The sequence below is a fragment of the Coturnix japonica genome, chromosome 12 (genome assembly GCF_054131305.1).
Source record: "Coturnix japonica strain WE chromosome 12, WE-NBRP24, whole genome shotgun sequence".
In the NCBI taxonomy this organism is placed as follows: domain Eukaryota; kingdom Metazoa; phylum Chordata; class Aves; order Galliformes; family Phasianidae; genus Coturnix; species Coturnix japonica.
The window spans coordinates 10,476,946-10,504,777 of record NC_140674.1 but is presented as its reverse complement, the minus strand read 5'-3'; the positions used below and the strand labels follow the sequence as shown (position 1 = coordinate 10,504,777).

The 27,832-nt window shown below is 39.6% G+C and overlaps 1 protein-coding gene across 19 annotated transcripts in view; it reads right to left on the bottom strand.

Annotated features, from left to right (window-relative positions):
* U2SURP (U2 snRNP associated SURP domain containing) overlaps nucleotides 1-23,375 on the bottom strand; it is a 36,462-nt gene extending 13,087 nt beyond the window's left edge. The window contains exons 1-20 of one of the 19 annotated variants that reach the window (XM_085512969.1): nucleotides 23,300-23,375; nucleotides 18,001-18,048; nucleotides 15,579-15,677; nucleotides 15,074-15,188; nucleotides 14,603-14,736; nucleotides 13,352-13,393; nucleotides 12,484-12,551; nucleotides 11,153-11,247; nucleotides 11,035-11,070; nucleotides 10,861-10,943; nucleotides 10,248-10,413; nucleotides 9,530-9,741; nucleotides 8,502-8,545; nucleotides 5,142-5,246; nucleotides 4,814-4,880; nucleotides 4,553-4,716; nucleotides 3,317-3,479; nucleotides 2,711-2,790; nucleotides 1,564-1,651; nucleotides 436-558 (exon numbers count right to left, since the gene is read on the bottom strand). In XM_085512969.1, the coding sequence (XP_085369095.1) occupies nucleotides 436-558; nucleotides 1,564-1,651; nucleotides 2,711-2,790; nucleotides 3,317-3,479; nucleotides 4,553-4,716; nucleotides 4,814-4,880; nucleotides 5,142-5,246; nucleotides 8,502-8,545; nucleotides 9,530-9,741; nucleotides 10,248-10,413; nucleotides 10,861-10,943; nucleotides 11,035-11,070; nucleotides 11,153-11,247; nucleotides 12,484-12,551; nucleotides 13,352-13,393; nucleotides 14,603-14,736; nucleotides 15,074-15,188; nucleotides 15,579-15,677; nucleotides 18,001-18,048; nucleotides 23,300-23,344 (1,977 nt within the window). In that variant the 5' untranslated portion in view covers nucleotides 23,345-23,375. Of the gene's footprint in view, nucleotides 1-435; nucleotides 559-1,563; nucleotides 1,652-2,710; nucleotides 2,791-3,316; nucleotides 3,480-4,552; nucleotides 4,717-4,813; nucleotides 4,881-5,141; nucleotides 5,247-7,747; nucleotides 8,546-9,529; nucleotides 9,742-10,247; nucleotides 10,414-10,860; nucleotides 10,944-11,034; nucleotides 11,071-11,152; nucleotides 11,248-12,483; nucleotides 12,552-13,351; nucleotides 13,394-14,602; nucleotides 14,737-15,073; nucleotides 15,189-15,578; nucleotides 15,678-18,000; nucleotides 18,049-23,299 lie in introns of all 19 variants that reach the window. The other 18 variants (XM_085512971.1, XR_014933198.1, XM_085512977.1 and 15 more) reach the window with 18 other exon arrangements.
* Nucleotides 23,376-27,832: the final 4,457 nt, after the last annotated feature.

The following is a 27,832-nucleotide window of genomic DNA, read 5'->3' as shown; positions in this document are numbered from 1 at the left end:
AGGCATGATCTAACTGTTCCCCTACACCACGTTATTAAGAAAACAAAAACTAACAGTTGAAAAATCTAACTCTGAATTCACAGACACTACAGAGCATTGCCAACAGATAGAAAATGTATATCATTCTGCACTAGTCTTTGCTCTGAAATGGTTACAGAAAGCAATCTGGTGCAGTATCTTAACCTGTAAATGCATTAACACATTATACAATATTTGCATCTGAGTTACACCTGTCTTTAAGACAAAAGATTTGACATTAAAAGAAAAGTTGTGGTGCATGTTCATACAACAAAGATTAATCAAAACACAGAAATCACTTTCACAAACAACAGCTTTATTTACCTTAACAAAGGCATCAAAATATTCTTTGCCAGTTTTATTCTATACTTAAACGTTCTCCCACCACCTGCTTGCACCACTACCAAGGACACTTACCTCTGTTTCTTTGTCTTCCATGATATTTACAAGCCCCAAGAAAATGTTCTGTAGCTTGATCAAAAATGGTTCTGGATAGATAGCCCAGTCTTCCCATGCTCGGAAGCATGTCATTACCCTTTGCTAGAAGCAATAGCAAAAAAAAGAGCTAATAAGTTTGTATTAAGAAATTTTAAGTGACTGAAAATGCATCATGGAATGCTACTATTGTAGGGATTGTCCTAACAAGTTCCATACTAGAACATACAACAACAATACTATACTGGCAAGGCAGGTAACAAAAACGTATATAAAGAAATTAGGATTTTTTTCTTTCTTCTAAATCTCACTTGAATGAGAAGAACACAATGGATTTAAAATAACAGATAACTAAAACTGATTATCAATCTAGAGCAACTGGGAATGAAGGTAGAAGAACAAAGAACCTTAACACAGGAAAACCAGCTACACTGTAAACCTCATATTTAAGCTTCAAATTAAAAAAAAAAAAATCTAACAAAAAAAAAGAAAAAAAAAAAAACAACTGCATCACTAAAACAGTAGAAGGAATAGAAGGAAGAGCAGGGCTAAGCATATGGAATGGAGAAGCTGAACACTACCTGAAAAAATTATTCTTAATTACTCATGGTCAGATTGCTTATCACATCTCAAAAAAAAAAAAAAAAAAAGGATACTTATCTAAAATATTTAAAAGCTAATTTATGCTTCTAAGTCCAGAAATTTCTTTCAACACAAAGCAGAAAAAATTTAAGTAATAGTCCTAAAGTAATTAAGAAACCTAAGAAACCTTGCTGGCAACATGTAAGTACCAGATATACTCTATACTCTGCTACTAAATGTACCACTAGGTGTATAATCTCTCACACACTAGTTGCCTTCCTAACATTTCGTTGATACTTCTCTTCAGAAGAGAAGGCAAGATGTGTGAAATAGAAAAGCTTCTTCAATATTTCCAAAAGACCAAATTAAATTTCAAGGCTATTTCTGCAAGAAAGGAAACATTTTTCTTTTGGCAAAGCTTAATTATGAAGCTTGAGATTTAAACCACCCATCCTAGTATTCAATGGCTTGTGCAGGAACATCTGTGTTTTGACCTCTATGTCATATAAATAACAATTAAATACATACCTTGAAATTTTCAGACTGTAAATGGCCTTGTATTGTACGGTAAGTAGCATTGAGATCAGAGAATATCTGACATAATTTTGTTTCAAAACTAGAATTAAACATATACATTTCTTTAGTTAAACTTTGTAATATATCTTTTCTGGACATACATAAGTCTTGAAAGTACCTGGGACACAGGATTCAAAAGCATAAGATTCCAATCCCTATATTTGGTTTAAACTGAATTACAAGGTAAATATACTACATATTAAATCAGCTTTGACAATAAGAAAACTAGAAAGGGAGATCTTGACATCTGCTGCAATCTTTTTCTATAGCCTGAAAAACTGAAGGAGGATAAAAGGTGTTTTAAAATCCTACAGAGAATCAAAGAATTCTCAAAAATCATTTTTTAAAACTCTTAGTTGTTTCTGTTCTATCAATGAAAGGCCCTCAAAGAAAGCAATGAGTAATAGCTGCTTTGCTTCTCTTTGAGTTTCCCTTAACATGCAAAAAATAAACTAGAAAAACAAAGACAAGAAACATGATTTGCAATCAATACACTTTCACAACACATTGTATTTCCCATCACGCTACAACAGCATTAATGATACTCCAGCCAATAAACACAACCATTTATCTGTATTGAGCAGAGGCTCTTTCCCTTCTACATTTTTAGTAAATTCTGCTCAGCACCTTAGAAACAAATAAATAAGCCCCTTGTAAGGTCTCCAAACTTGGTGAAAAATTGGGAAGAAAAACAAAATTAAAAAAATCACTTAATTATAACTTTATTTCAAAAACTCATTCCTTTGTAAAGATGCTTTGCGATACCATACCTGGAATATTATGTACAGCCTCTTTACAGAAGAAGAGGCACATGAGTTATCCCTATCTCTACAAGGTTCCAAGCAAGCCACTGCTTGCACAGAACACATACGAGGATTACAGTCTTTTGGGTTTTTTTTTGTTTGTTTTACAAAGCATCCTATGCATTAATGTGCTGCACTTTACACAGTTTTAGGTAGAGATGTGAGAACTACCAGTGTTGTAATGATATCTTCAGAGACAGTTATGAATTTCTCTACTACCACATTTATCCAGAGTTGCACAAAACTGAACTTAAGGACACTCCTTAATCAGCAATCATCTAAAATATTGTACTTACAATTTTCTATAGTAGGAAGCATTGGCAACTTTAGCTGAAGAGTTGTACAACACATCTGACACCAGATATAACCTTGCGATCTACAAAAAAGAATGCTCAAATTAAGATAACATTAGAGCTTAATTATCCTGAAAATATACGCATTTCACAGATATGACAAAATGGTCTAAACCATCTAGAAGTATGAAATTAGAACTCACTAAATATAATGCAGATATGCTGTTAACATACATACTAAGATGCGATTAGCTCCCTGTTATGCCACAGGCTGCTAGCCACACTGTAACAATGAGTATATACCTGAACTAATATTACAAAAGACAGATTGCAGCATTCCAGCTACTATTTTTTACTTTGGAATGGACTGCTCTGCAGTTTTCAATTTCAGAGCAAGGCAGAACATTATTCATTAGCAATTTCAGCAAGGAAAATAGTGTATTACAAAAAGACAACAAACCATACTTAAACTCAAGGTCTGGTCTTAATAAGAAGTCTTAACACCACCTAAAACTTAGAAAATAGTGCTTTTAAATTACACACACACACTGTTTGATAACTGAACTCTTCCTCAAAAACCAGAAGTATGATTACACAAAGCCTCCACACCTTCTTGGGAAGAGGAGTCTTCAGAATGGACAGTGATTCTGTAATGCAGTCTACAATTTCTTCAGCAGCTTCTGCGTTATTTAGACAGAAAACCATCGCATCACCAATATCATTCTTTCGAGGCGTTAGCCCACGCAAAATTTCCTCCAGCTTGTCTCTCTGTCTGAAATAGAAAGATTACAATACTTTCAATATAAAAATCAGCAGTATTTGGGGAATTTCTATTTAATGTTTTTGATTCTACTGACTTCAGGACTAAAGAAATTTGAAATAGTCATCAGTTCTACTCCTGAGCTATTTTTCCGTAACTCATAACATGCACCAATAAGCCCCTGTTCATCACATAAAGGAATAATGCTTGAAAAATTCACTGTTCAAGTATAAGCTATGAATAGAAATGAAGAAAAAATAGCTGACAAAACAGCCAATGCAGAATATTAATATATCCAAACACATAATAATCAATTTGAACATTGCTTAAGCCTGAATGAAAAATGAGTGAATGGAAGCCATGTAAGTAATTTATAACATGGAATCAGAATCATCAGATAGAGAAAATTAGTAGAAAGCAATTCTTCCAGGTCTTCAATACAATATGAAGAAATCACTTTTAAAAGAGTATCTTTTTAACCTTTCTAAAAAGGAAAGGGAGTTACATAATATGTAATACATATGTGTTAATGTGTAATAATACCTATGACTTCAGAACCACAACTTGTGTCATAATTATGACGAAAAGGACAAAATGAGAATAAAAATCCACAGGCTATGAATACACTTGGATCAAAGACAGCAAAATTTAAAAAATCATTTAAGTATTTCCAGTATTACAGCCATTCCCATCACACATACAATTCGCTGCAAAGATCTCTGGCAGTCTCTCCCTTTTTGCTAATTAGTAACAGCTCCCTATTTTAATTTCAGAATAACATCAATAAAATTAAGATAACAAGTGTTTAGTTCGCTCAGTTCCTACAATGCTAAGATCACTGTTTTGTAACTTCACTAAGAGACAGGAACAGAAAAAAAAAAAACCAAAAAAAAACCAACAACAACAAAAAAAAAAAACCAACTCTTCTCATACTCCCCATCCCCTTCATACAAAGGCTTAATATCCACTCTGCTGAAAGAACTTGTGGTTCAGTGAAGGCAAACCTAACAAAATCCAGAATGTATTTAGCACTAAGAATCATCAAAAAGGCACTAATATAAAAAATAATGAATGAGAGTTCATACTCCTCCTTAAGTGCACCCTTCTTGTTTGGTTCCTCCACGAATGCCTCGGTTTCTTGCTCTTCTGACATCCCATGTAGGTATGGATTTAATGGTGGTGGCCTCCAAAAAGATCCATTTTTGAACATACGGAAATCTTCTGTCCTCCACTTGGTTGGAGCATCTCCCTGCAAAGAATAAGTTTTTGATTTAGCTTTGTTTTGTCTCTTTACTTCTACTTCATAATTCTTAATGTTACAAACTAACACTTAAGACTTTACTGACCTGAAGAATTGAATAAAGCTTCCATCTGTAATACACATGGGCTGGAGTCTGGTTTTCAAACAGAAACCTAAACCAGAGAAGACAGACAAACAAAACACACTAGAAGTTAATTACCTGAAGATAATTTGAAGGAAGCCATAGCAAATATACCCAAACCCTGTTCACAATCACACTCCACTGCACAACCACTGTTGGAGCTACTGCAGCCTCAGCACAAGCTGAGGAATTCATAGCAAAACCAATTCCTATTAGCAGTTCAGAAGTGCAAAACACTGGCTATAGCAAAAGTAGTTTACACAGTTTCAAATTAAAGCAATGTAATAAGCACCTGAACATTGGGTTGTTGATTTCTCGGTTCATGATCATGGCTTCAAACATAGGCCCTTCCCGTACCACAAACTCTATCATTCGATGTATCAGTGCGAGCAAATTCCTACAACAACAACACAGTTAAAGAAAAATTGATTCAGACCTAACACTATATAAAGCTACACTCCATCTAAGATACTATAACTGTGCAGGAGATTATTTTGCTGTATTGTTATGGACTGTACAGAAGATAAGGTAACATGGAACGAATAATAGCCTTGCATCACAGACACAGGCACTCCAAAATAAAAACATGCCTAAGAGCGCTCGAGTAACAACTTAGAAGGAAACCTCATTGCTGAATTTCCACAGCTTAGTCTACAACCATCTCCTGCATAGGAGAAGCTCAATAGTCCTTATGCATAAAACGGGCAACTGAGCACAAAAGTGCAATAAACCCTTATAATTTTAGCCCTCACCTAATGAATCTAGTACTAAGATCCAAGTGTTAACTGCAGTTCTACAAACAAGCAAATGGCTAAATACTGTGTTCAAAACTAAATGCAAATGGTTTTGAATATTCAATAGAAACTGCATTCAGCTCTCAAACTATTCAAGAATAAATGGAAAAGCAAATAGCCTTCTTGATGCCAAACAGAGCAGTGGCTCCTTTCAATTTGGGTAAACTCCTTTTGGTCAAGACTCAAGGATGAGATGCTGAACAAAATTGTTCATCATTCCATGTCACAGTACTCAGTGTTTCCTTCCTACCACACTCAAGAGAACCAAATCACAATTAAAGAAAAACATAAAAATCTGTATTCATTTTATTCAGCACTACTTCTTGAGACGAGCAAGAAGCATATTTGAATTAACTGCATGTTTTTGAAGCCGCATTTGAAAATGTAAATTCATTTATAAATGTGCTCATGGCTTACATATATATATACATATATATATATATATATAGTTATATAAGCTTTATAGATTAAAGTTCTTTCAATTTCCAACCTTTTGTTCTGTGGATTTTTTTCCCCTAGAAACCAGTTTCTAAATGTTTCAAATAAAGATTATCCACACATATCAAAAACTTCACAGCACGTGCCTTCTGAATGCGATGCAAACAAAAAAAATACAGATTTTTACATTTTTAAATAAATTTTCTCAAATGAAACAAACTGACACGGGTCTTTTAAACTAAAGCTCCCTATAGTAGATTTTCATTATCAGAATTCAAAATACTTGCATTGAAAAGCTGAATCTCTTTCTATCAGATCTTGGTATTTAGGTGATTATTTTCCATCATGTGTAATCAAAAATTTGTCACAGATGCAACATATTAGATAAAATATAAAATATAGTAATAAAAAACCTGCCCATCTATCTGCAAACTTGGCAAACGTTTTATGCCAGCCAGCATTAATGTCTCTTTTCCTTTCATATCACACACACAAAAAACCAAACTGATATGTACAGCTCAGCTGTCCTATACTTCCACTTTTTATGACATCCTCAACACTTTAAGGAGGACAGTATCAACAGTTCTTCAGCCATTTTATTCAAAGCAGCATTCTGAAAGTCTAAATAGCAAAACTGTTCTTGTTATATGAACTGTATTTGAAAACACACATAGAAAAATTACAATGCTCTTTCACATCTCTGAGCTATCACAGCATTTGTTTATTGCAAGGTGAGTTCAATATGATCAATTCAGGCTTCCTGCAGAACCATGCTACTGGATTAACTGTTAATTCATCAAGCACAATAAAATTTCTTAAGAGTGGCTTATGGTTGGGCAAGTACATCTGCTTCAGAGAGTCCTCCAATGTATGAAAAGACCCAGTGCATCCCACCGCTGAACAGCGAGTGTGACGTGTATTCTGGCATACAGGGCATTTCTCAGAAATAAACAAACAAACATGACTGTATATATGTAACATTTGCCTTTTAGTAACTGTCAAGACATAACAGATGTTAAGAATTGGTATTGAAAATCTGCCAGGGAGAATAATTGAGTGCAGTATCCCACTAAAGTTTGTCAGAATTTGTACATAATGCAATACACCATGTAATAGTCTTTGTAACATCTATCATTATCACCTTCAGATATCAAGCCAAGGAAAATGAATGTAATGTATTTTCAAATGCAATTCAATTAACATGAGCTTTTCTTACCAACGAGCTTTCAGAACACCACAATAAATAAAATGGAAGCATACTTCTCTCAGAAAGCAAATTACTATGAAGAATTGAACAGTTATACGAGTACTTATCCTTTAGTATGCTTTTCAAATTAAGATTCCTCCTGGTCACTCTAATTATTCATGCCTCTACCCAACAAAAACTGTACTTTCCTAAAGCTTAATGGAAAATTTTCTAGTCAAAATGCACTTGAGCATTTAATGACACATGTTAATTAACTACTGTAACTAGCTTTACAGATCTTTCCTCCCCCCACACACGCAAAAAAAAAAAAAAAAAGGGACTTGGTGACAATTAAAACAGTGTTGTACAAAAAAAGATGATAGCTTTAAGTGCATTTAAGATGTCATTTAGCTTAAGTTGGCCAACAAAAAAAAAGTTTTTCAGTTATAATAAAACCACATTTATTGGAGCCGATCGTACCAATGTCTGGTCAAAAACTGTATACTTTCCCAATCCATCCCATGATGTTTTCCTGGTCCCCCGCTGCCGCAGACAGTTCAGCTGGTGTTGCTCACCAAGGCCAATGTCAAAGAGAATTTGGTAATCTTTCGTGCTTATTTACTTTTAAAACAGTGTTGTGTTCCTATGTTTGGGAAAAGGTTTTAGCTTAACTGAGCAAGAGTATACCTAGACTGGAGTGAACGTAGAGGCACTGATGGAGAACAAAATGCAAAAATACACTTGCACTATGGAACTAACCATAATTATTGACTGCTGTACATTTTAAAAACAGTAGAAATTAAAACCTATGACTAACTGAATTAGTACATTGTACAACTGGAAAAAAAAAAAAAGGAAAAAAATGACAGCACCACATTGAAGACAGCTGCATCCTCGCCATCAAGTACTTAGAGGTTTATTTTTGGACTCACAAAGCATCGCTAAAATAACCTATTTCTCCCTAGTGCTCACTCAAAATTATCCTCCAACTATTTTTAACTGAAATTGCTCAAATACAATGCAAAAGATAATTACTTCAATCTAGCCTCACTAAAAAAAAGTTACTGAGATAAGGGTAATAAGATTGTAAAACACATTCATCTCTCTCACGCGTTATGAAAGAACCATTGCTCAGTCAAGCTGTTACCTTTTCCTCAACATCACAAGTTTTCTTTAAAATTCGAAGGGGAAATTTTCTATATTTAGATCAGTAATAATAAAGAAAAACATGTACCTTTCTGTTGGGATAACCACTTTGACTATGGCTTGCGACAGAGTCTGTATATGAAGTCACATCAGATAATAAACATAGAATATGTGAGTATTGTTAACAAGTAACAAGCAAAAATATACATATGCAATGAAAATACTACACATCTATCACAAGTTTTGCAGGCAATCACTGCTGTGAAGTTATAGATAAGCAATTACACAAAATGCAAATGGTTGTGACAGTGAACCATAAAGGTTCACTAACTGCAAAGTATCAGAACATTCCTGTCAGAATGTACACTGATGCACTGAATAGCTACTACACTGAATATAATAATTAAGAGAAGAGTTCTTAAACTTATGAAATGATTCTAAACTATTTGACTTGGATCAGGTTGGTATTACTTTATTTCCAAGTCTTAGAAAAAACAACCCTGACATTTAAGTGTCATTCAAAGAATCAACAAATTCTTACAAATGTAAATCAAGTAGGTTTGTGATTACAAGATACTTACCCCTCATTTTTATCAGCTAATATCCCAGAAAAAGAGTTTGAAAGCTGACTCCATAAGCAGCATTAAATACTTACTCAATGTCCAGATAAATTACCTTCTACACACAATATATCAATTCCTCTAGTGTAAAAATAACTACTCAAATTAAAACGTAGTAGTTTGTCTAAAGAAAATAATTTAGATACTGCAATTTGGCAGCCAACAAGATTGGGGGGGGGGAGGGGATGGGGTGGGGAAGGGGAAAAGGGGGAGATGAAGGAGAAAAATATCCAGGGAGCCGGGAAGGGGAAAATGATAGCTAGATTTAAAGAAGTGCTAAAATTAAGTCAAGACCCAATACACTGTACCCTAATGCAGACAGGAGACATCACTTCAGGAATTAGTTAGGTTCCCTTGGGCTACAGCAGGGAGCCAATGAGTTTGTACAGAGGGCTGCCAAAGTCAGCCTGAACAATACAAATCTATGAAGCCAGTGAAATACTCTCATAGATGTAGTGTTTAACAACGAGATATGGCCCAGGGTTCTATAAGTTACCTTCTCAAAATCTTCCTTGTTTTTTGGTGGGGGTAACATTGGAGCATTGGGATTCTTCAACCTCTCCCTAGGCTGGGCATTAAAAGGCAGACCTGATGGAGGAGGCGGGAGGGTATGCTCCATCATTGAAGGTGGAATGTATATTGGGTGTGGTGGTATAGGCACAGCTTTGCCCCAGCCTAGCTTCATTTCAAAGGACATAATCATCTTGCCTGCAAAAGATAAAAACACAGTTGTTAGGAACTGATTCTGCACTGAACCAAATTCTCCTGTGTAAGTGCAATAGTTAGGCTTCCCTGCCATGGTTTATTTTCTGCTGAAGTTGTTGATTAACTCCTACATACTGTAATTTACTTAGCAGTGGTTGTAGAAGAGTACAAGCAGTCTGCATAAGCTAGAAAACAACATCCTTTCATTTTCTATTAATTTTGTCCAAGATGTAGATTTTGGATTTTTGACTCTTCCTTACCTATGAGGACATAGCTTTCCTTAACACTTAAGATACTTTTTCCCTTCCCCCCTCACCCCCCTCAACTGAAGATAGACAAAATAGCCCATACGTGTGGTATACTAAGTTTCCTCTTTAGTACTAGAAATTAGAAAAGAAAAAGGACCTAATTATCATCAGTTACTAAGAACTATTTCCTGCATGCTAGTCATATTTACTCTCAAAATGCACTGCAGATAATTATGACCCCTAACTGAAAAATCTTTTTACCATTTAAATTCTTTAAAGCTCTTTCAGCATCTCTCCTGTTCATAAATGCAACAAAGCCACAGTTTCTTTCTCTTGCTCTTTCTTCATCAGTTCTTGGCCACATAATTTTAACACTCGCTAGTGGTCCAAAGCGCCCAAATTCTTGACATAACATCTCTTCATTCATCTAAATGAAACAGAAGTAAAAATTAGCCTCCTGCAGCAGTAGTTCTAAGATATTTGCTCATATTACTATACAAATGTGGAGATTTTGATTTCATGGAGAACACTTAATCAATTCCTCATCAATTTAATCTGCTATAAAACAATAATAGAGAGGCTGAATTCTAAATTAAGCACAATCAAATTTCTGAGATAACTCCTCTCAGAAGGAACATCCACAGAAAAATTATTTCTGTTCAGCATTTTTACATCCAGTAAGTGATATTTTTAACCTTAACTATTTCAGCATCACATTCAGCACATCTGTTTTCAAATGAATACTGCCTCTACAGTTGCTAACTCTACTTTATACATGTGTATTAAAATATGCTACTGAAAAAAGCTACTGCCAGAATTTCAGCTGGGCCCAAACACGCTAATACTGCACTTCACCGGATAGCTCCAAACTTACTTGAGGATTAATGTTTCCCAGGTACAAATTTGTTGTGCTTGGATCCCCAACATCATGTGACCCTGGTGCATAATCATCCAGTACTAGAGTAATGGAGAAGAAAATAACAAAAGTTACAACCCTTACTATGCATTTAAGTGACATTACATTGAATGAGAAAAGAATCTATATTACCACCAGATGATCTGTTTCTTCTTGAAGGCGCATCCACTGAATAAATAAATAAAAAAATACGTATTTAGTCAAGAAATGTTTTGTAGATTGAACAAACATAAAGGCAACATCAACTCACTTGAACGACGCTGACCATCTGAATCCGACTGGGGGGGCTCAAAACGGCTCAATCTACCTTTTGTTTTATGTCTTTCATCACGCTCTTCTTGTATCCTACAAAACAAGTTGAAAGTAAGCAACAACCTTAACATTTTAATGTGTCTACTTTGAAGTATCATTTTTTGCAATAGGAGAATCTTTAGCGCTTATTGAACAATGAACTTGTTAAAAAAAATGTGAAATTGCCAGTATGCTTTCATTTTTGTTGAATCAGGTGGGGTAGAACCACCAGAATAATTCCAGCTGCATTCCTCATTCATACTGTCAGGTTATTTTTACCTCAAAAAAAGAAAAAGTTTGAGAAGCAGTTTCCAAGACTAGAAATAAAAACTGTGCTCTGACAGAGTGACCTGAATTGCATATTGGACAGAGATCTATTAACTTTTCCAGATGCACACAACTCTCAGCATCGTTCTACTTTTTGTAGTTATTATTCACATAAGCTGTTACCTTGCAGGGTGACACCTGAACATCCCCAGTACACACAAGACCCTCTATTTATACCTCTGATGAAAGCCCACACACAAGTAACTACTATTTGGTATCTCTCTGCCTTCCAATTTTTGGTTCATTAACAGAAGAGGCTGGGAGTAGAGAGAGACTTTGGGGAAGAGCTTCGCAAGAAAAAGGAAGGGAACCAGGCAAGGGGGGAGGGAAGTGTCATGATTAACTCTTCAAATTGTGAAATTCACATTAACTAAACCAAAAATAATCTTCAAGTAGCTCTAGAAACATAACAGCAATACATTTATTCTGGTCTCTGATATATACTGTTTCTTTTTGTTGTGAGTTTTGGGGTTTTGTTTGTTTGTTTGTTTTTAATCCTTAACTGCTCTGGATATTCTTCTGGTTAGGAAAGCAGTACAAAACCTCAAAGGTCAGACAAACACTTCTGGCATGGAAAGAAATCCACTCATGTTGACCAGCATACTTCAGTGCTTGTTCACCGATCATTTTTAAAGTCTCCGATTCCAAAATAGAAATACTTTTCAGCAGTAGTGGTAAACTCTTCTTAGTACCAATCAGCACAGTGAAAGACAGGAGCATCAAGGACACCAGAATGCTGATTAGATGGGATTATCCACCCAAACCACGTGGACCTGTACCAAGCATCTACCAACAAAACTTCACGCTCCATTTAAAAGTCTGATTGCCAATGCTAACAAAAGGGGCTGGGAGCAGAGAGAGACTTTGGGGAAGAGCTTCGCAAGAAAGATTCAAAATACTGCCTATAGAAACAAAGTAGATGCACTATGTGTCTTATTTACAGTAACAATCAAGGAAACTTACTGCTTTAATTCTTCTTTAAAAAGTTCCAGATTGCTCTTTTTCTTTTCCTTCTCTCCTTTCTTCAAAGGCTAAAATTAAAGAAATATCAGCCAACATTTGAGCAGGTGCAATGACACACACAAAAAAAATGGAAATGGTATGTACGTAACAGAAATTTAGATAATTTCCATGCATTTTTACCCTCAGCTTTCAAACCAAGTAAACTACAGGAGAAAAATAAAAGAAAACAGACTTGAAAACATTAAAAATGACTGCTACCAAACACAGCTATCAAATGTAAAATTAAGGATAGCTTGAACTAAACTTTACTACTTCTGATGACTACAGTACAGCGTACGTGATCCAACACTTTCTCTACAACACACAAAATTAAGATACCTGTGGTGTGTTTTGTCAGTTTGGTCCACTTTAAAATGTATGACAAAACCGCTAACTGCCCTAATAAACCTTCACGCTCCAATTAAATTGATACAGTTCTTTTTTGAGAATACACACATATATACACACAAATATGCAGTAATAATTCACATGTGTATATATGTATATTCAAATATTTTATCCACAGGCAAACATTCTACTTGAAAGGAATTGCCATCCCTTATTTCCCTTCAGATACAAATACAAGTCTGAAGAGTCTGAAGAGTTACTGTAAATAAAAGAACCTCAGAAAAATGACTGAATGACAAAGAAAATGGATTTTATTTATTTTTTTTAACTGCACTATATGCACCTTAACTAACTCACGTGAATCCTTCTACAACATCGCTTTTAAATAACCAAATTTAAATGAAAACGTTTCCAATAGGCAGACATACAAAATATTTGTGTTACACACTACAGCTTTGGAAAAACTGGACTTCCTACTCACCCCAGGCAAAGTTGTTTGTTTTTGTTTGTTTTTGGGGAGTGTCTGCCAAATAAATAAAATCATTTTTACCTCATTATCTTCAATCACCATTGGACAGGGCAAGTGAGTAAACTGATTGCATTATCTGATAAGTATTTATGACAAATTTGAAAAGCAGCAATATTCTTACAGTACAAATACTTGCATATGACAACAGAGCTCCAAGTGGTTAAAAAAACAAACATAATTCATTCCTGGTACTGTAGAGCTTTACATATGATGAAAATCAGGACTGCCATCCAGCATCACCCCCCTATTCAAGGTTTGAGGTTTGCTTAAAGCTGGAGGAAAGTTAGGATGGGATTATTCACAATTACCACCTTCTACCTCATTTCCCATCCTGGTAGGCAGTATCACATTGTTTTAAGCTAAGTTTAAGAATTGTAGTAAGCACTTTTAAAGACTTCCGAGACACTGAATACAGATTGCACATATACAATAGTCATACATAACTATCACCTGACTTGAGAACTAAGGCTGTTCATAAAAATTCCAGTAATTATTATAACAAAAATCTGAGTTTAAGAATCAGAAAGTGCATCCAACCATGCAATGGTCAAAATAAATTAAACAAAAACCATGCTGTTCAGTTTCAGAAACTCTCAAGCTCTAAAATGTATTCATTTAGTAGAACTTAAAGAGCTGGAGGGAACTGTTCTAATATTACCACCCAAAACAAACAACTGTCCTTAAAAAATGACCCAAGAAGAATTTGGATCAATGCAAAGGCGTTGTCTTGTTTGGTTGGTTTGTGTGGGTTTCATTTCTTGTTTTTGGGGTGGTTTTGTTTGTTAGTTTTTGGGGTGGTTTTTTTTGTTTTTTTTTTGTTTTTTTTTTTTTAAGGTACAAAACACATAACAGAACGGTAACAAGAAGAATTGCTTCTAAAACTTCACAAATCCTCCAGACTGGAGACTGTTACTTTAAGACAATCACCAAATCTGTATTCGTTACTAGCTGGAATACAGTGAAGACATATAACACTGGAGGCGAAGTGTAGCACCAAGTACTCGGCACTGGATACAGGTCTACCAGATACTTGCATTTTATCTTCGTGTTATTTTCTATGGAATTAAGCAAATCAAACACACTTCTGCCTTCTTTTACTCTGTGATAAATGGAAACACTACTCTGCAGGACCACACAGATTTTTCCTAAGAGCTTCAAAATAGTTCCTAGAACAAAGAGTTAGCATTCAAATAAGAAACTTACAGGCTTTTTGGTTTCTATCATTAAGAGGGATGGAGGCTTCTCATTAGATGGTTGACTTGGCTGGTTTTTTTGATCTGAAAATCGTGATGAAGGTTTATAGATTTTACCCCGTTTTTCATCTGTTTCATGTTCCTCTGAAACCAAAAGCAAATGAAAAACAAACTATATTAACGCTGCACAATAAAGTTCATCAGGATGAACACTTCTTTTGGTAGTGTAAAATCAACTTTTAATCGGAAGAGCAAAGATCAGTTATTTTCAAAGAAAATTTCCTTGAAATTTAAAGGACAAATCATGTGTCTAACTACCTTGTGAGTTAAAGCAAGAAGTAAATGTTAGCATCAAATCCACTACTGTTTATAATGTTTATAATGCAATGTATGAGTTTTAAAATGTAATTCAAAGCCAATCTTCACTTTTACTCTAAGATGAACAATCTACCACTATCACCCAAAAAAAGATCAGTTATACCTTTGGATGCATTAACAATTCCTCCTCTTACAAATGTTTTCACTTTATTGCCATCACTTCCCTCAAAGGCAGCAAGGAATTCTTCATAAATTTCTGCAGCAGCCTTCTCATCCTCCTACAAAGCAAATGTTAATCATTACTATCATCACAGAACAACCTGTGCTTCTAACTACTGAAATCTAAGGTTAGAGGTCAAATAGAAAACCAAAAATAACCTAAGGTGATCTCTGTCTTCATTTTGAGAAGCACAATAACCAATGGATTGCTGTAATTTAGCATTTCAGGAGGCCAAAAAACTTGCTTTCTCACCTGGATAAGCAGAGAAGCAAGCCTCTAAACACCACAGACAGCAGGAACAAATTGAACATGTAAAATAGAATTCTATCTCATTCCATGAAAGCTACAATTTTGTAAATCAAAATAAAGTTCTTGATGAAGCTATTTATAATCTAACAAACCAAATCCAGGCCCGCATATACAATAAAATTTTGTTGTATATCATTACCTTCTTTTTTAATTCTTCCTGTTCCTTCTTGCTCAAAGTCCTTTTGGCAGCACTCATTTTGCCAATGCTGAATGCTTTAAGTTTACTTTCCATTAAAGGCTGCAAAAGTAGTATGAAAAATAATAAAATGTTAGCAAAACAATTAAAGTAATGCTACTCTCCAATCTGGCCAAAACCAGAAAGTTTCTAAGTGAATCACAGGTGGCAACCTGTTTATATGTTTGGAAAACAAAACAAAAGGCTTCCTGTACTTCTCTCTGAGCTTGACACTGTCTGCTACAATAAAACAAGTTAAATCTGTGTTTCATAAAAATGAGTGGTCATTGTCTTCATTAGGAAACTCTTGCTACATCGTTCAAAGACATCTCAAACAAGTTGATGGGTACTCGCTGTAAAGCACTGTGAAAGCAAGGAGAACGGGATGAAGATCATGCTCAGAAGACATGAGGAATGGGAAGGAAGGGAGATGAAAAGATAAGAATGTTCTGGAAATTTCTAGTTTAACACTAGAAATGAAGAACCAACGTAAGAACAAGAAATTATCCCCAAAGAGTAGAAGGTAATCAATCCATTAGCCTTCAACTTGAGAAGATTTTTTTCATGCTTTGACATAAATGACACTGATTGAATGTTTAAAAAAAAGAACAAAACCAGTTGAATATAATAAAAGATCACAACAAATAAGGTGTACAACTTCCCTATTATAAAAAAGATCAGATGCCAAGAACAAAGTCTCCTCTCGGAATAATTTCCTGTGCAAAAACGTTCGTTCCTGATATCAGCTGGCTATGCAAAATCTCTTCACCTAATACAAGAACAAAAAACTGAACAACTGTTAGAGATACTTTCAGTTTATAATCCCTTAGCAACTCAAAAACTTCGTAGATTTGTACCAAGCATTCGACCAAAAAGTTTTTTATTTCTTCTAAAAACATTTCCTAGTTCCTAATTAAATGGAAAATGACCTGTTACAAATTAATGTGGTGTTGTCTGTGGAGTCATCTGCTTTACGACACTGTTTGTCAACATGAGCCATTGCAACTTGTTTATCAGCAGGTTTTCATCCATCTACATGTCTTCTAAGTTAATAAAATCACATTTTCCTGTTGTCTGAATGACAGCTTATATTTCAGCGTGACAAGCAACGCAGAACCTTGACACACTGCTATTACACAGCAGTGCCAACAAATACAAACACTGCACTCCTGCTCAAGGCCTTTCCTGCCATCCACAAGTCATCTCTCACAGCACTCAGAGCGGATACATACAGATCAGCCACCCAGCCTGTGTTCCAGTCACATCATGGAAGCAGCTGTAGGACAACAAGAGACCTGGCATGAAGATCTCCTCTTTCTACAAATGGCCTCAGGGGAAAAAAAACAAAAACAACAGTGCTCCAAGTGGCAGGAGCAATATCAAATGAACAGGACTGAACTCATTTACTCCTGCAAGTCACATTCCAGGAGACAACTATAACACTACCCATATGCTGCTTCACAAAATTACTAACAGCAGAACTGCATAGAACTTGAAGTCCTTTACTGAATGGAAATGATCCAATGAAAGGATTAAAGCAAATGATGGAAGCAAAGCAAAAACATCAAGTAATGAAATCACTGCATGAAAGTAGATTCCCGTTGAACATAACACTGCATAAGATGGCACGAAGGACTGAAATCCCATTTTCACAAGACAGTAAAAACATTTTCTAAGTGGTTTTAGGAATGATTTTCTAAACTGCATCAAGCAAAGAAAGTCATGAAAAATAAACTATTTCTCCATTAGAAGTTTCTGCTGTCATAACTTCAATAATGTTTTCATACAAGCCAGTTAACTTGACTTCTTCATATGCCACATATATATATTTATGGATATATATAAGATATGCGAATCAGAGAATAAATTGTCTGGCATTTATGCTATTTGGCTCTTGCTGCATATTTCATTTTTGGTCAGGAACAGGCAGGCCTTCCTGAGATGTGCCAACCACAGGACCAGGAGATGGTATCTCTGGCACAGAAACACAAAGACCAGATAACTGTATGCCTTTTAAGCACTTTCTATTAGAAAGAAAAACAGAGGGTTGAAATCCCTCACTTTTCCGAGAAACCAACTGCGTACAATAAAAAAGTCAACTTTACCATACACTGATTTTTAATTAACCAGCCAGCATTCTGAACTACACTTGAGTACAAAAGAAACATATTTAAACACGAAGAAGCAGTGGAAACTGTATGCATCCAGTACAACGCAACATCCTTCAGTACCTTCCTACACTCCTGGTTGCACAAAACATCTTTTTTTAATATGAGCATCAACATTTCATTTACAAAGACCTACAGGTCGTGCAACAGACTTTGTCCGCAATAAGTAGTTTTCTTTGGAAAGAAAACTTTTATTTAAAAAAACATTTTGGCCTTACATGTGTATCAGCAGACCCAGCGTTATGTACCGCATCAGGAGCTCTGACCTAGAGAGAGGAATAAAGATCACATTATGCTTGAATACACGTCTTATTACCATAAAATCACTTCCAAAGCTGCTCTCAGTATGGCGCACATAGATGCAAGCCATCTCAAGAACATTACATCCAATTTGGGAATATTCATCAATTAACTCTTATTACCTAAACTAAATGGTGACTCAAGTTGAAAAACACGTAGTCACATATAGCCTGTCAATTTCAATGCAGTGTTACAACTATGAACAAAAATTCACTGACCTACAGCTTTACAACTGTTTTTAAACACTTCCCTATCTTTTCAGGCAATTGTGCAGTGTTCTGTCTGTGATCTAAAAACGAGTTGCCAAGGCCCAGAGAGACAGCACTCAAGCTGGATGATTCTTAACAAGTTTTAAACTACACGTCTCGTGCATACATACATAAATGTTCTGTACTACTATATATACCGTACAAGGCATCCACTTTCTTTTTGTTGCTGTTCTGTATTTAAACTCACTCCTCTTTTTTTTTCTTTTAAATCATTTCTAGGCTATGGCACATGTCTGTAAAATCTGTGTGGAGGCAGAGTTGGGCCTTTTAAAAACCAATCTGAAATTCATTTAAGCGATACAAACTCCAACAAACAGAACTGAGCAAGTTCTGAAGTTACGTACTGCCCAAATTCCAGCAAGCCTCACTAATTAACTTTTACTGTTAAGACAGAACTGCTTGATGCACAGCTCATAAGTAAATTGAAATTTTAAGTCAAAATAAAACATTTTCCTCAGCCGAAGCCTACTCATTAGTTACAAAACATCAGCATTTGTTGCCAGGTGTTTAGTTTCTATCAGAACTAGCACACCGTGATCACCTTCAGCCTTCTTGACCAGAAGCCAAGGCATGACAAAGCATGAGAGAGGTTGGTTGGGGTTTTATGGCATCAGAAGAATGAAAGCAACATTTCTCAGTTCTCTTTGTATCACAGAGGAATCTTAGAAAGCAACAGCACCCAATGAGGCCAGCTGCTGGTGTACTTCCACAGAGGACAGCACGCAAGGCAGCATACGCCATAACCGGCAGCACCCAGGCCCAACACAGTGATGTTAAGACACAACAGATGACATCCTGAGGAAGGACCCACACAGTTCCCCAGGCACTACCTCCATTTCTCCAGCAGCCCAGTGGGACAGCTCTGGAAGGTCTCTAATGCAGGCCAGGTGACCAGCAGGCCGCCCACAGACACCCACACAGAGGCACAGCAGCTCCCAGCCCACCCCACAGTCCTGTACCGCAGCACCACTCCTGTGCTGGCTGAGCTTCTGCCAACGAGTCCAGAAGCAGCTCTAGCTCGCTCCAGGAAACACAGAGACACAATATCCTCCTCCTAACAGTGTTCTTATTTTTAAGGCCTATAAATTTAGCTCATGCCTTTGACCATCCAAACAAGTGCACTCGCACAGAAGCACAAAACTGAAGTAATTCCTGACAGAATTACACATTGCTATCTGTCAGTTTCTAAATAACAGCAATTAAATTAGTCTATTTTAATTCTTGCAGCACTGCACTCCACATCCAGCTGCACTGACTCGATGTGAGGGGCAATGTTTCCCTCCAGGAGTGACATCAGCTGCGTTGATCCAACAGAATAACCAAGCCCTGCTAACATGCTCAGACACAAGCAGTTCATGTCCTACCTGTGCTTACACTCACAAGAAGATTCTTTTTCCCTCTTCTAATCAGGCTTTATGCAGCACAATTCAACCGCAGGAAGAGCCACCTGCAGCCCTCTCTGGCAGCTGAGAGATGAGGACAGCTCCTCCATGCTCACCATGCTGCGCTGGGTCTCCCTTTCCATAATGCTGCCAGTATAAGCAGCTCACACAAGTCCTCATTCCCAGTCAACCACCACCAACACCACGCAAAACTGTTTTTATTCCAGCTTTATTAAGTTTTATTCCAGCTTCACAGCAGCTTCCAAAGAAAGCACAAAAGCGATGGCTGTTCATTTTTCCTATCAGCAAGCTAAGAGCCCACAAATCCAGCTCTTCACACTTTCCCCCGATTTAACAACCTCTGTGTAAAACTTGTATGATCACATTATTTCACAAATGTTTAAAATACGCTGTACTACATAAACGTATAAGCTAATAATGGTGCCATGTTGTAAAACATCAAAGAACAAAAGCTGCCCACGAAACACGGCATACGACCCCACAGCCATCAGATGCTGGATGCTGTCTTTAGGATGATAATGGCTGTAAGCTTGAACATAAATCAAAGTCCTGCTCCCACAAAACTCACATCCCAAGGGTAAAGTGTTTCTACACAACTCTGGTGTTACGTCTCACCCCAGCTCTGTTCCAACACCCTCCTTTCATTCTGCTCCCCCACCAGGCAACTGATCACCAACACAGAACTAATCACTTCCCCCAGTCCAGCTCATCACCTCAGATGGCTGAGGAGGCTCAGCCAAACCAACTTACTGTTCATTACAGGCTGCCCCCCCCTCCATTCCATGCCCCAGAAATTACACCAAACCACCTAGAAAGGCCAGTGTTTGGGAAGGAGAGCATTGCTGAGGCTGGGAACAGCTGGTGTCAGCACGACCACCAAGGAAATGCCAACAGAATCACATCTTCAATTCAGAGGATAAACCCCAGCAAGGGCAGGGAGGTTTCCCAAACCAACTCACCTCTTTTATTCTTCCCTTCTCTATCTAATAACCCAGGAAACAAATGCATACAAACGCTCATTAATCAAATTTTATAGCTAATCTACTTTTCACATTTACTAGAACAGTACATTGCAGGATTATTCATTGTTTAAACAGGCGTCACTTGCACACACAAAAACAAACAGAAAATTGCCAGGGATGCTCTTCCTTCAGAACTGATAAAGGTTGGCTTAGCAGGGATCAATATATTAGCCTAAGGACCAATACATAGTTTAGCAAAAGGAAATAATGGGTGCTAGCTCTAAAACTTTCCAGTTTAGCTTCACTTGGCATTCAAACAGTCTTGTTTTTCTGAACCTTACACACAGGAGCAGCCAATATTCCATTTTCTAATGCTTGGGAGAAAACTGAAAGGAACCTCCAGCCACATATCCATCAATACAGGAATGCATTCACGCCTCTCCTGCTCTTCTTCACAAGCTGAATAGCAATGCAGGAAAAGCTAAAGACCACAGGTATCATCATCCTGCAGAACGCTACACCTAACTGGAACTCACATTGCTACAGACCTTTCATTGCTGCTCCTCATATACTTCAACTTATCAATGAAAGCTGTCCGGTCAGAAGAATCTTGGTTCTTCAGTGTTTTATTAACGCATAACATTACACAGAAGCTTAAGAAATGCATTTAAGATTAGGTAATGTTCTGAAAATGTTTTTGTGGGTGTTTTTTAATGAAAAATGGGAAACGTACAACTTGATCCCAGTGCATAATAACCTCCTCTGCCGTGTGGTACCCAAGTGGATCCAGATCATATGCAAGAACAGCAGACTGCAATAGTTACTGCTCTTAGAAGACGTAATAAGAAACTGGCAGAATCATCCAAGCAGGTAATCTTTCATTATATTGACATTACTGAACAGAATCTGCCATTTTAGAATTGCATCCTACAACGAGCTCCAATGTCGTCTTTGGCAAACTCCATTTCCTTTTCCTTCATTTTGTCCTTCATTGCTAGTTATATTTCTAGAAACCTTACACATACCTAGTTATCCTAACCTTAACATGACAAGTGAATAGATGATGTTCATACAGCACATTTCATATATAAGACTCTCAAATTTATTTAGGTTATAAAAAGCACCTACCACCACAGCAACACAGGCAATGGATGTTCCAAGCCCCAACCACCTCAATGGGTGGTTTTCAAACAGTGAATCAAATAAACAATTCCAGACTGAAATAAACTTGATGACAGTCTCTAGAAGTGGCTACATATTGAAAATCAGACACAAACACCAGAGAACAAACATCACATGCTGTGAACGGGAGGAACTGCAAGTTCTGAAGCCACCAGTTGCCAGGTCACCAGACAGAGCACAGGAAATACATCACAGTGCCCTTCCCAGAAGGGTGGGAGCCAGCGAGGGAATACCTCAAAATTGCCAGGGAAACACATGCTATGGAGCCTATGAAATATCATCTTGTAACTTGTAAACACAGTGCACCAAAGGAAACGGCATCTGAAACTTGGATTTTGCTTGGTAAGTAAATAAAGCCTAACTGTAAAAAGAAAGGAACTGTAGGCGAGCTGCTTTGCACATCATGCCATTGGTTGTGGTACTCAGCAAACTATAATACAATGCCTCATCATACTTCAAATCCCACAGCCCCCGGTCCCCTAAAAGCCTCTCCACATAAGTTACAACCTCTTCTGCTCCTGAAGTTCTCTATCCAGATCCTGCTCATGCTTCCAAGCCAAAGGCAAGATCCAAGAAATGCTTCCTGACAATATTTGGAATAGGTCATGAAAAAGAAGCAAAAATAAAACTCCCTCTAGCACAAACGCTCACAGGAACAAAATTCCAGCTGGCTTCCAAGCAGGACTAAATAAATAAATAAATATAAGAAATCCTACTTCATCTGAATCACAAAAAATGGGCAAAAGAACATTTATCTCTACAGCACTAGAAATTACTGCGCCAAAAGACAGATTCTCCCTTGACTAGTTTGCACACACACGTGACAGAGGGAAGAAAGAAATAAAAAGAAGAAGAAGATTCAGGAGGAGTTTCACCCTTCTGCTCCAAGACCTGCCATGCTGAAGGCAGCAGACAGCAGCTCTGCGCCGCGGGCAGTACCACGAGGAAGGCCCCGCTCGCGGCTGAGTACCCGCCGTCCGCAGGGCAGCACCGCTCGGGCTCGTGTCCCTCGCACCCCCATAACTACTACAGGGGGGTACTACTACACGGAACGCGCGCAGCGAAAGGTGCGGGGAGCTCCGCACAGCGCCGTGCCCCGCGCTGCCGCCCCCGCGGCGGAGGAACGGGGACACGCGGCCCGTTAGAAGCCCGTTAACATCCCGCGGCCCGGCGCCGTGCGGGCTCCCCGCCAGGGCTCGGGCCCCGACCGCACCGCGCCGCCCGCTCCCCGCCTGCCCCCGGCCGGGCCCGCAGGGTCGCAGGGTCTTAGCAGGCCGCGCTGCCCGCTCCCGGCCGCCCCGCCGCTCCGGGGTCCCGCCGCCCCGCCGACAGGCCGCGGCCGTACCCGCCGGCGGCGCAGCGAGATGCCGGGCCTCGTGCCGCCCCGCGGAACGGCCTCACCTTCCCGCTGCCTTTCTGCGAGCCGCCCGACGCCTTGTCCGCCATCTTGCCTCTCCCTTCGCTCAGCCCCGGCAGCGATGAAGCGAGCGCCGAACCACGGATGGCAACGGAACGGCCCCGCCCGCTCAGGACGGGCAGCCGAGCGCCGAGACAGCGATGGGGCGAGCGGCCTGTGGTGCGTGCACACAGCGGAGCATTGTCGGGCCTTGTCGGGGGAATGAAGCTGGTTTCAGTGGTTTCAGTCTCTGCCAGGGCAGCACTACGGCAATAACACCTTCCTGGCAGTACAGCTCCGTCACACGGCTCCGGCAACCCCGCTCCATTTTCACTGCAGGGAACCCATGGCTCCCCAGGCCTCGCCATGCCAACAAGGTGAAGAGCATCCCGAGTGACAGCTATGAGCTGAGCCTGTCCCCGTGCCACCCCCTCAGTGGAGAGCCAGGAGCAGCCCAGGCTGCACGGACATGGCTGCGTCCCACCCCACTTGGTCTCAGTGCTGTCTGTGTCCCATCTGGGGCTCCTGCTTTCGCATTAGCAGAGAAAAACCCAAATGGAGTCGCTAGGCAACCCCGACCCGCTTAGCAACCAGCCTGAGAGGCAGTCAGGCACAGCCAGCACCCACCTGGCACCCTCCTGTCCCTAGGCAGCTATTCCTGGGCACACTGCTGTGTTTTTGGGAGGCACCAGCAATCCTTACAGCTGCTGTGAAGGACACACGGTCACACATTATGGGAGGGGTCTCTATTAACATAAAAATGACCGTCCTGCACTGACTGAGACCCTGGGAGGAGAAACAAAGACTGATCATACAGGGTCTTTTCCAATCGCTGGGTGTTTTCCCACAAGACCTTCAGAGAGGGCAGCAGGGAGCAGCTCACTACCCACAACCAACCTGCAAATCCTCTTTTATTGGTCTTGATGCCACAACACCGCGGCAACTTTCTTATTAATGAACACTGCTATGTGGACATTGTGACCAGAGGTGATGTGACATTCCACATGAATCTTGTGTCCCCGCATTCCTATGGGTTCTCATCATAATGCAAAAGGTGCTGGGTTGCGGTAATACTTAACAAAAAAGCACAGAGATGAATGAAAGCTTTAAATCCACCAACTCCTAACGCCTACAGTCACGGGAGCCACAGTAGAGAGCAGCCCACGCTAATAACCACATTTGACAGTGCAGATAAAAACCAGCACGATATGTTTAGATCAGATTAGATCTTAGGAGGAAATTCCTTACTCAGAGGGTGGTGAGGCGCTGGCACTGCTGCCTGGAGTGCTGTGGGTGCCCCATCCCTGGAGGTGCTCGAGGCCAGGTTGGATGGGACCCCGGGCATCCTGAGCTGGTGGGGGGCATCGATCACTTCGGAGCTCAACAAAAGGAGAAACATCTCATTCAAAAAACACTGCGAATTCTCATCAAGATCAGGCCGCAGCGCAGCTCCCGTGCTCCAGCAGAGGGCTGCGCGGAGCCGCCCGCCGGTACCGCGGGGTCAGGCGGGGCTGTGTCGGCTGGTGGCTCCGGGGGCGGACTCGGCCCGTTGTGTTCTACCTGCTGCCCACGCTGAGCAATTATACATGGGGCAATATTGCTGCTGGGAGGGGCAGAGGATCAGGCAGGCTGGGCCCAGCTCCGAAGTGCTGCTTCCACGTGTAACTGACAAGGGAAAATAACCTGAAGTCACGTGCAGCGAGTCCTATACGCTCCAGAGATGAGCTCCCCACTGCTCACAACGGGCAGTGATATTACAGTGATGATATCCTGTGATTTCTACTTCCCGAGTCACATACACACACAGAAAAGGAAACCAACACAAAAAACTAGCTAGATACTAATTGCTTTACATTTCCAGCCAAAGAGGTGCTTGGCCAGATAGTGGTACTGCAACTGAGAAACCCATAAGGCAGACAGATGGGGGTCATGTGGCAGAAATCTGCATGTCTCCCTCTACCATTTGCAAAATAACTATGCAAAAATGATCCGGTAATGGATTGGGAGTAAGGATCAAGAGATATCAGATGTTTAATGAGCTCCCTTCGGAAGGGAACTTGATTTAAATACCACAATGAGTGTTTACCTGCCGCTCCCACTGTGCTGTAGCAGCTCCCTCCCTCCCACCTCCCACCCCGGTGGATTCCTCTCCATTTCTGCAGCCGCCTCCACTGCCTGTTGAACAACCCCCCCCCTCCCCACCCCCCCATTTCCCCAAGCTCAAGCTCTGCTCAGATCTGAAGTGGAATCACTGCTGGTTTGGGAGCAGGATGGGGAAGAAAACCCAGATGTTGACAGCAGAATTTGAGGGCAGTTGTGTCAGTCCTTCTAGGCTTCGTTGTGCTCCAAACTTGCCCACAGAGAAGCCTTTCCGCAGGAAGGAATGCTGTTAGCCAGGCAGCTTTAGGGGTGGATTGGGCAGGCTTCTGTTGTTTCAGAATCCCAGCAAAGTCCTTTTCCTCCATCTTTGTTAAAGAGAAAGAGGTTATTAAGAACCACTTTGGCAGATTGAGGAAGCACAGGATTAGTGTCATCCATTACATCCTTTGAGTTTTGTCTTTAATGTGGTAGTGGAAACAGGTGCAGCACTGAGCTGAAAGCAAACCAGATGGGAACTTGTACTGGACAGAAGGAGCACTTTAGGCCACAGGATGAGAGACAAAACCTGCTCAGCTCCCCTGGGAATGTGCTGATAAACCTGGTCTGAAAGAAAGACTGACGCTCCTGGGTAAAAGCAGACATCAAACTGGATACAGGGGATGTGCCTTTGGATGCCAGGAGTTTGGGGCCACTAATGGTTCAAAAATGTGTGCTCCATTTGGCCTCAATCCCTTTATTTAATCCACCTCATTAATCCTTTTTAATTATCCACCTCATTGTGGAAATCCTCTGCTAACCGCTCAGCTTCTGTGCTCCTTTGTAATTAATAAACTGCACCAAATTAAGAGCATCATGATCCACTGCATGCTGTGAAAGGGAAAAACAAGCAGTGCATAGTTAGTATTCCAAAGGTCATCTCTACAGATACTTTGTCAGAATGAACTATCCTGAAACTGTGCTATTTATAACACATCCCAATAGTACGGTAGCAATCACATACTGTTAGTGAATGGCATTATGCCCTGGGCTGGATGGGAAGGGAAGAATGCAGTGAGATACATAACTCCATGGAGAACTCATGCTGGAAAGGGCAGACGATCATAGTAAAAAGGAAATACCAGATATTTTTCATTATAATGAAGTAGATCTGGTTGTATGCAAATGTGAGAGTTATTAACTGTTTTTATAATGACAGATATAATTAGGCAATGATAGGGAAAATCACAAATTATCTTAAATAATGAACACATGCTGCAGTGCACTACCCTTGTCTTTCTGGCTGCTTTATCCCCACTTCCACAGGAGCCCTCTCACCATTTCTGCCCACCCCTCTCACCTCAGGGCAGATCTCAGCTCCCTGCTCCAATCCTTTTGCAAAGGTGAGTATGAAAGAAAGGGACAGGGAGGATTTTATGTGCTGTGAATGTTCTTTACCCCGTAGCAATGAAATCCCACCTGAGGGCATAAGGATGGCAGATCAGGAGTAGGACAGAAGCCTAGCTACAAGGTAAACAGGTTTGTAATGTTTCTGCACTCTCCATAGTGGCTCACAGTTCCCTAAAGCCACTGTCATTGTGTGCTGTTTTCCCCTCGCATAGGCAGCAGTTTCCCAGCTTCTTTTTCTTTATTCTACCTTCTATGTCCTCCCACCTCTGAGACTGAAAACTACTAGGTAAGGGTTCCCAAAATAGTCAGAAGTATCCTCCCCTGCATACTCACTGCTGGAAGCTGAGTGTGCAGCATGGGAGGAGAGCAAGGTGGAGAGGGAATGCATCAGTGCCCACAGCCAGAACAGCTGCAACCGGGGCTGCTAGGAGACACTGGACTGCAACTGGGACCCCCCTTCCACAGTTTAGCAGAGAAAGGACAGTTATTTGCAGCATGTTCTTCAGTAAGGCTCAATTCCAAAAGTTCTTCTGCAACATCTTGTCACAGAAAATTAACCTATGGCGATGGAGTCCAGATCTGAACATTTATCAGCTGTATAAAACCACGGAAATTCAAGCTGAGTGCATCAGCATCCTTTCCTTTCTCCATACCAAGAGTCCATTCTTTGAGATTACCAACAGTGATATCAATTTGTGCTCCGGAAAACTCCCTCACTTGGTGTTTGAGTTAGCTGTGCTCATGCAAACAAACAAGTTTTCCTTGGCCATGCATTTTGCAAGTGAGGGTTCAGCCCTGCAATCACTCACAAAGGACAAGCTTACTTTACTCTTGCTGTACGCAATCGGTAGGTAGGGCAGTGGTGGGTCAGATCAGGGGAAACATTTGTGAATGATGCATACACCCTGTGAATTTGCTTTCCTTCATCACAGTGAAACTAATTGCCCTGCAGTACTTATGTTCAGATTTGCCACTGTCCAGAAAAACACAAAATCTACCCCCAATCTTTAAAAAAGAACTTAAAAATGGCATTCAGATAAATTGTGTTGGGA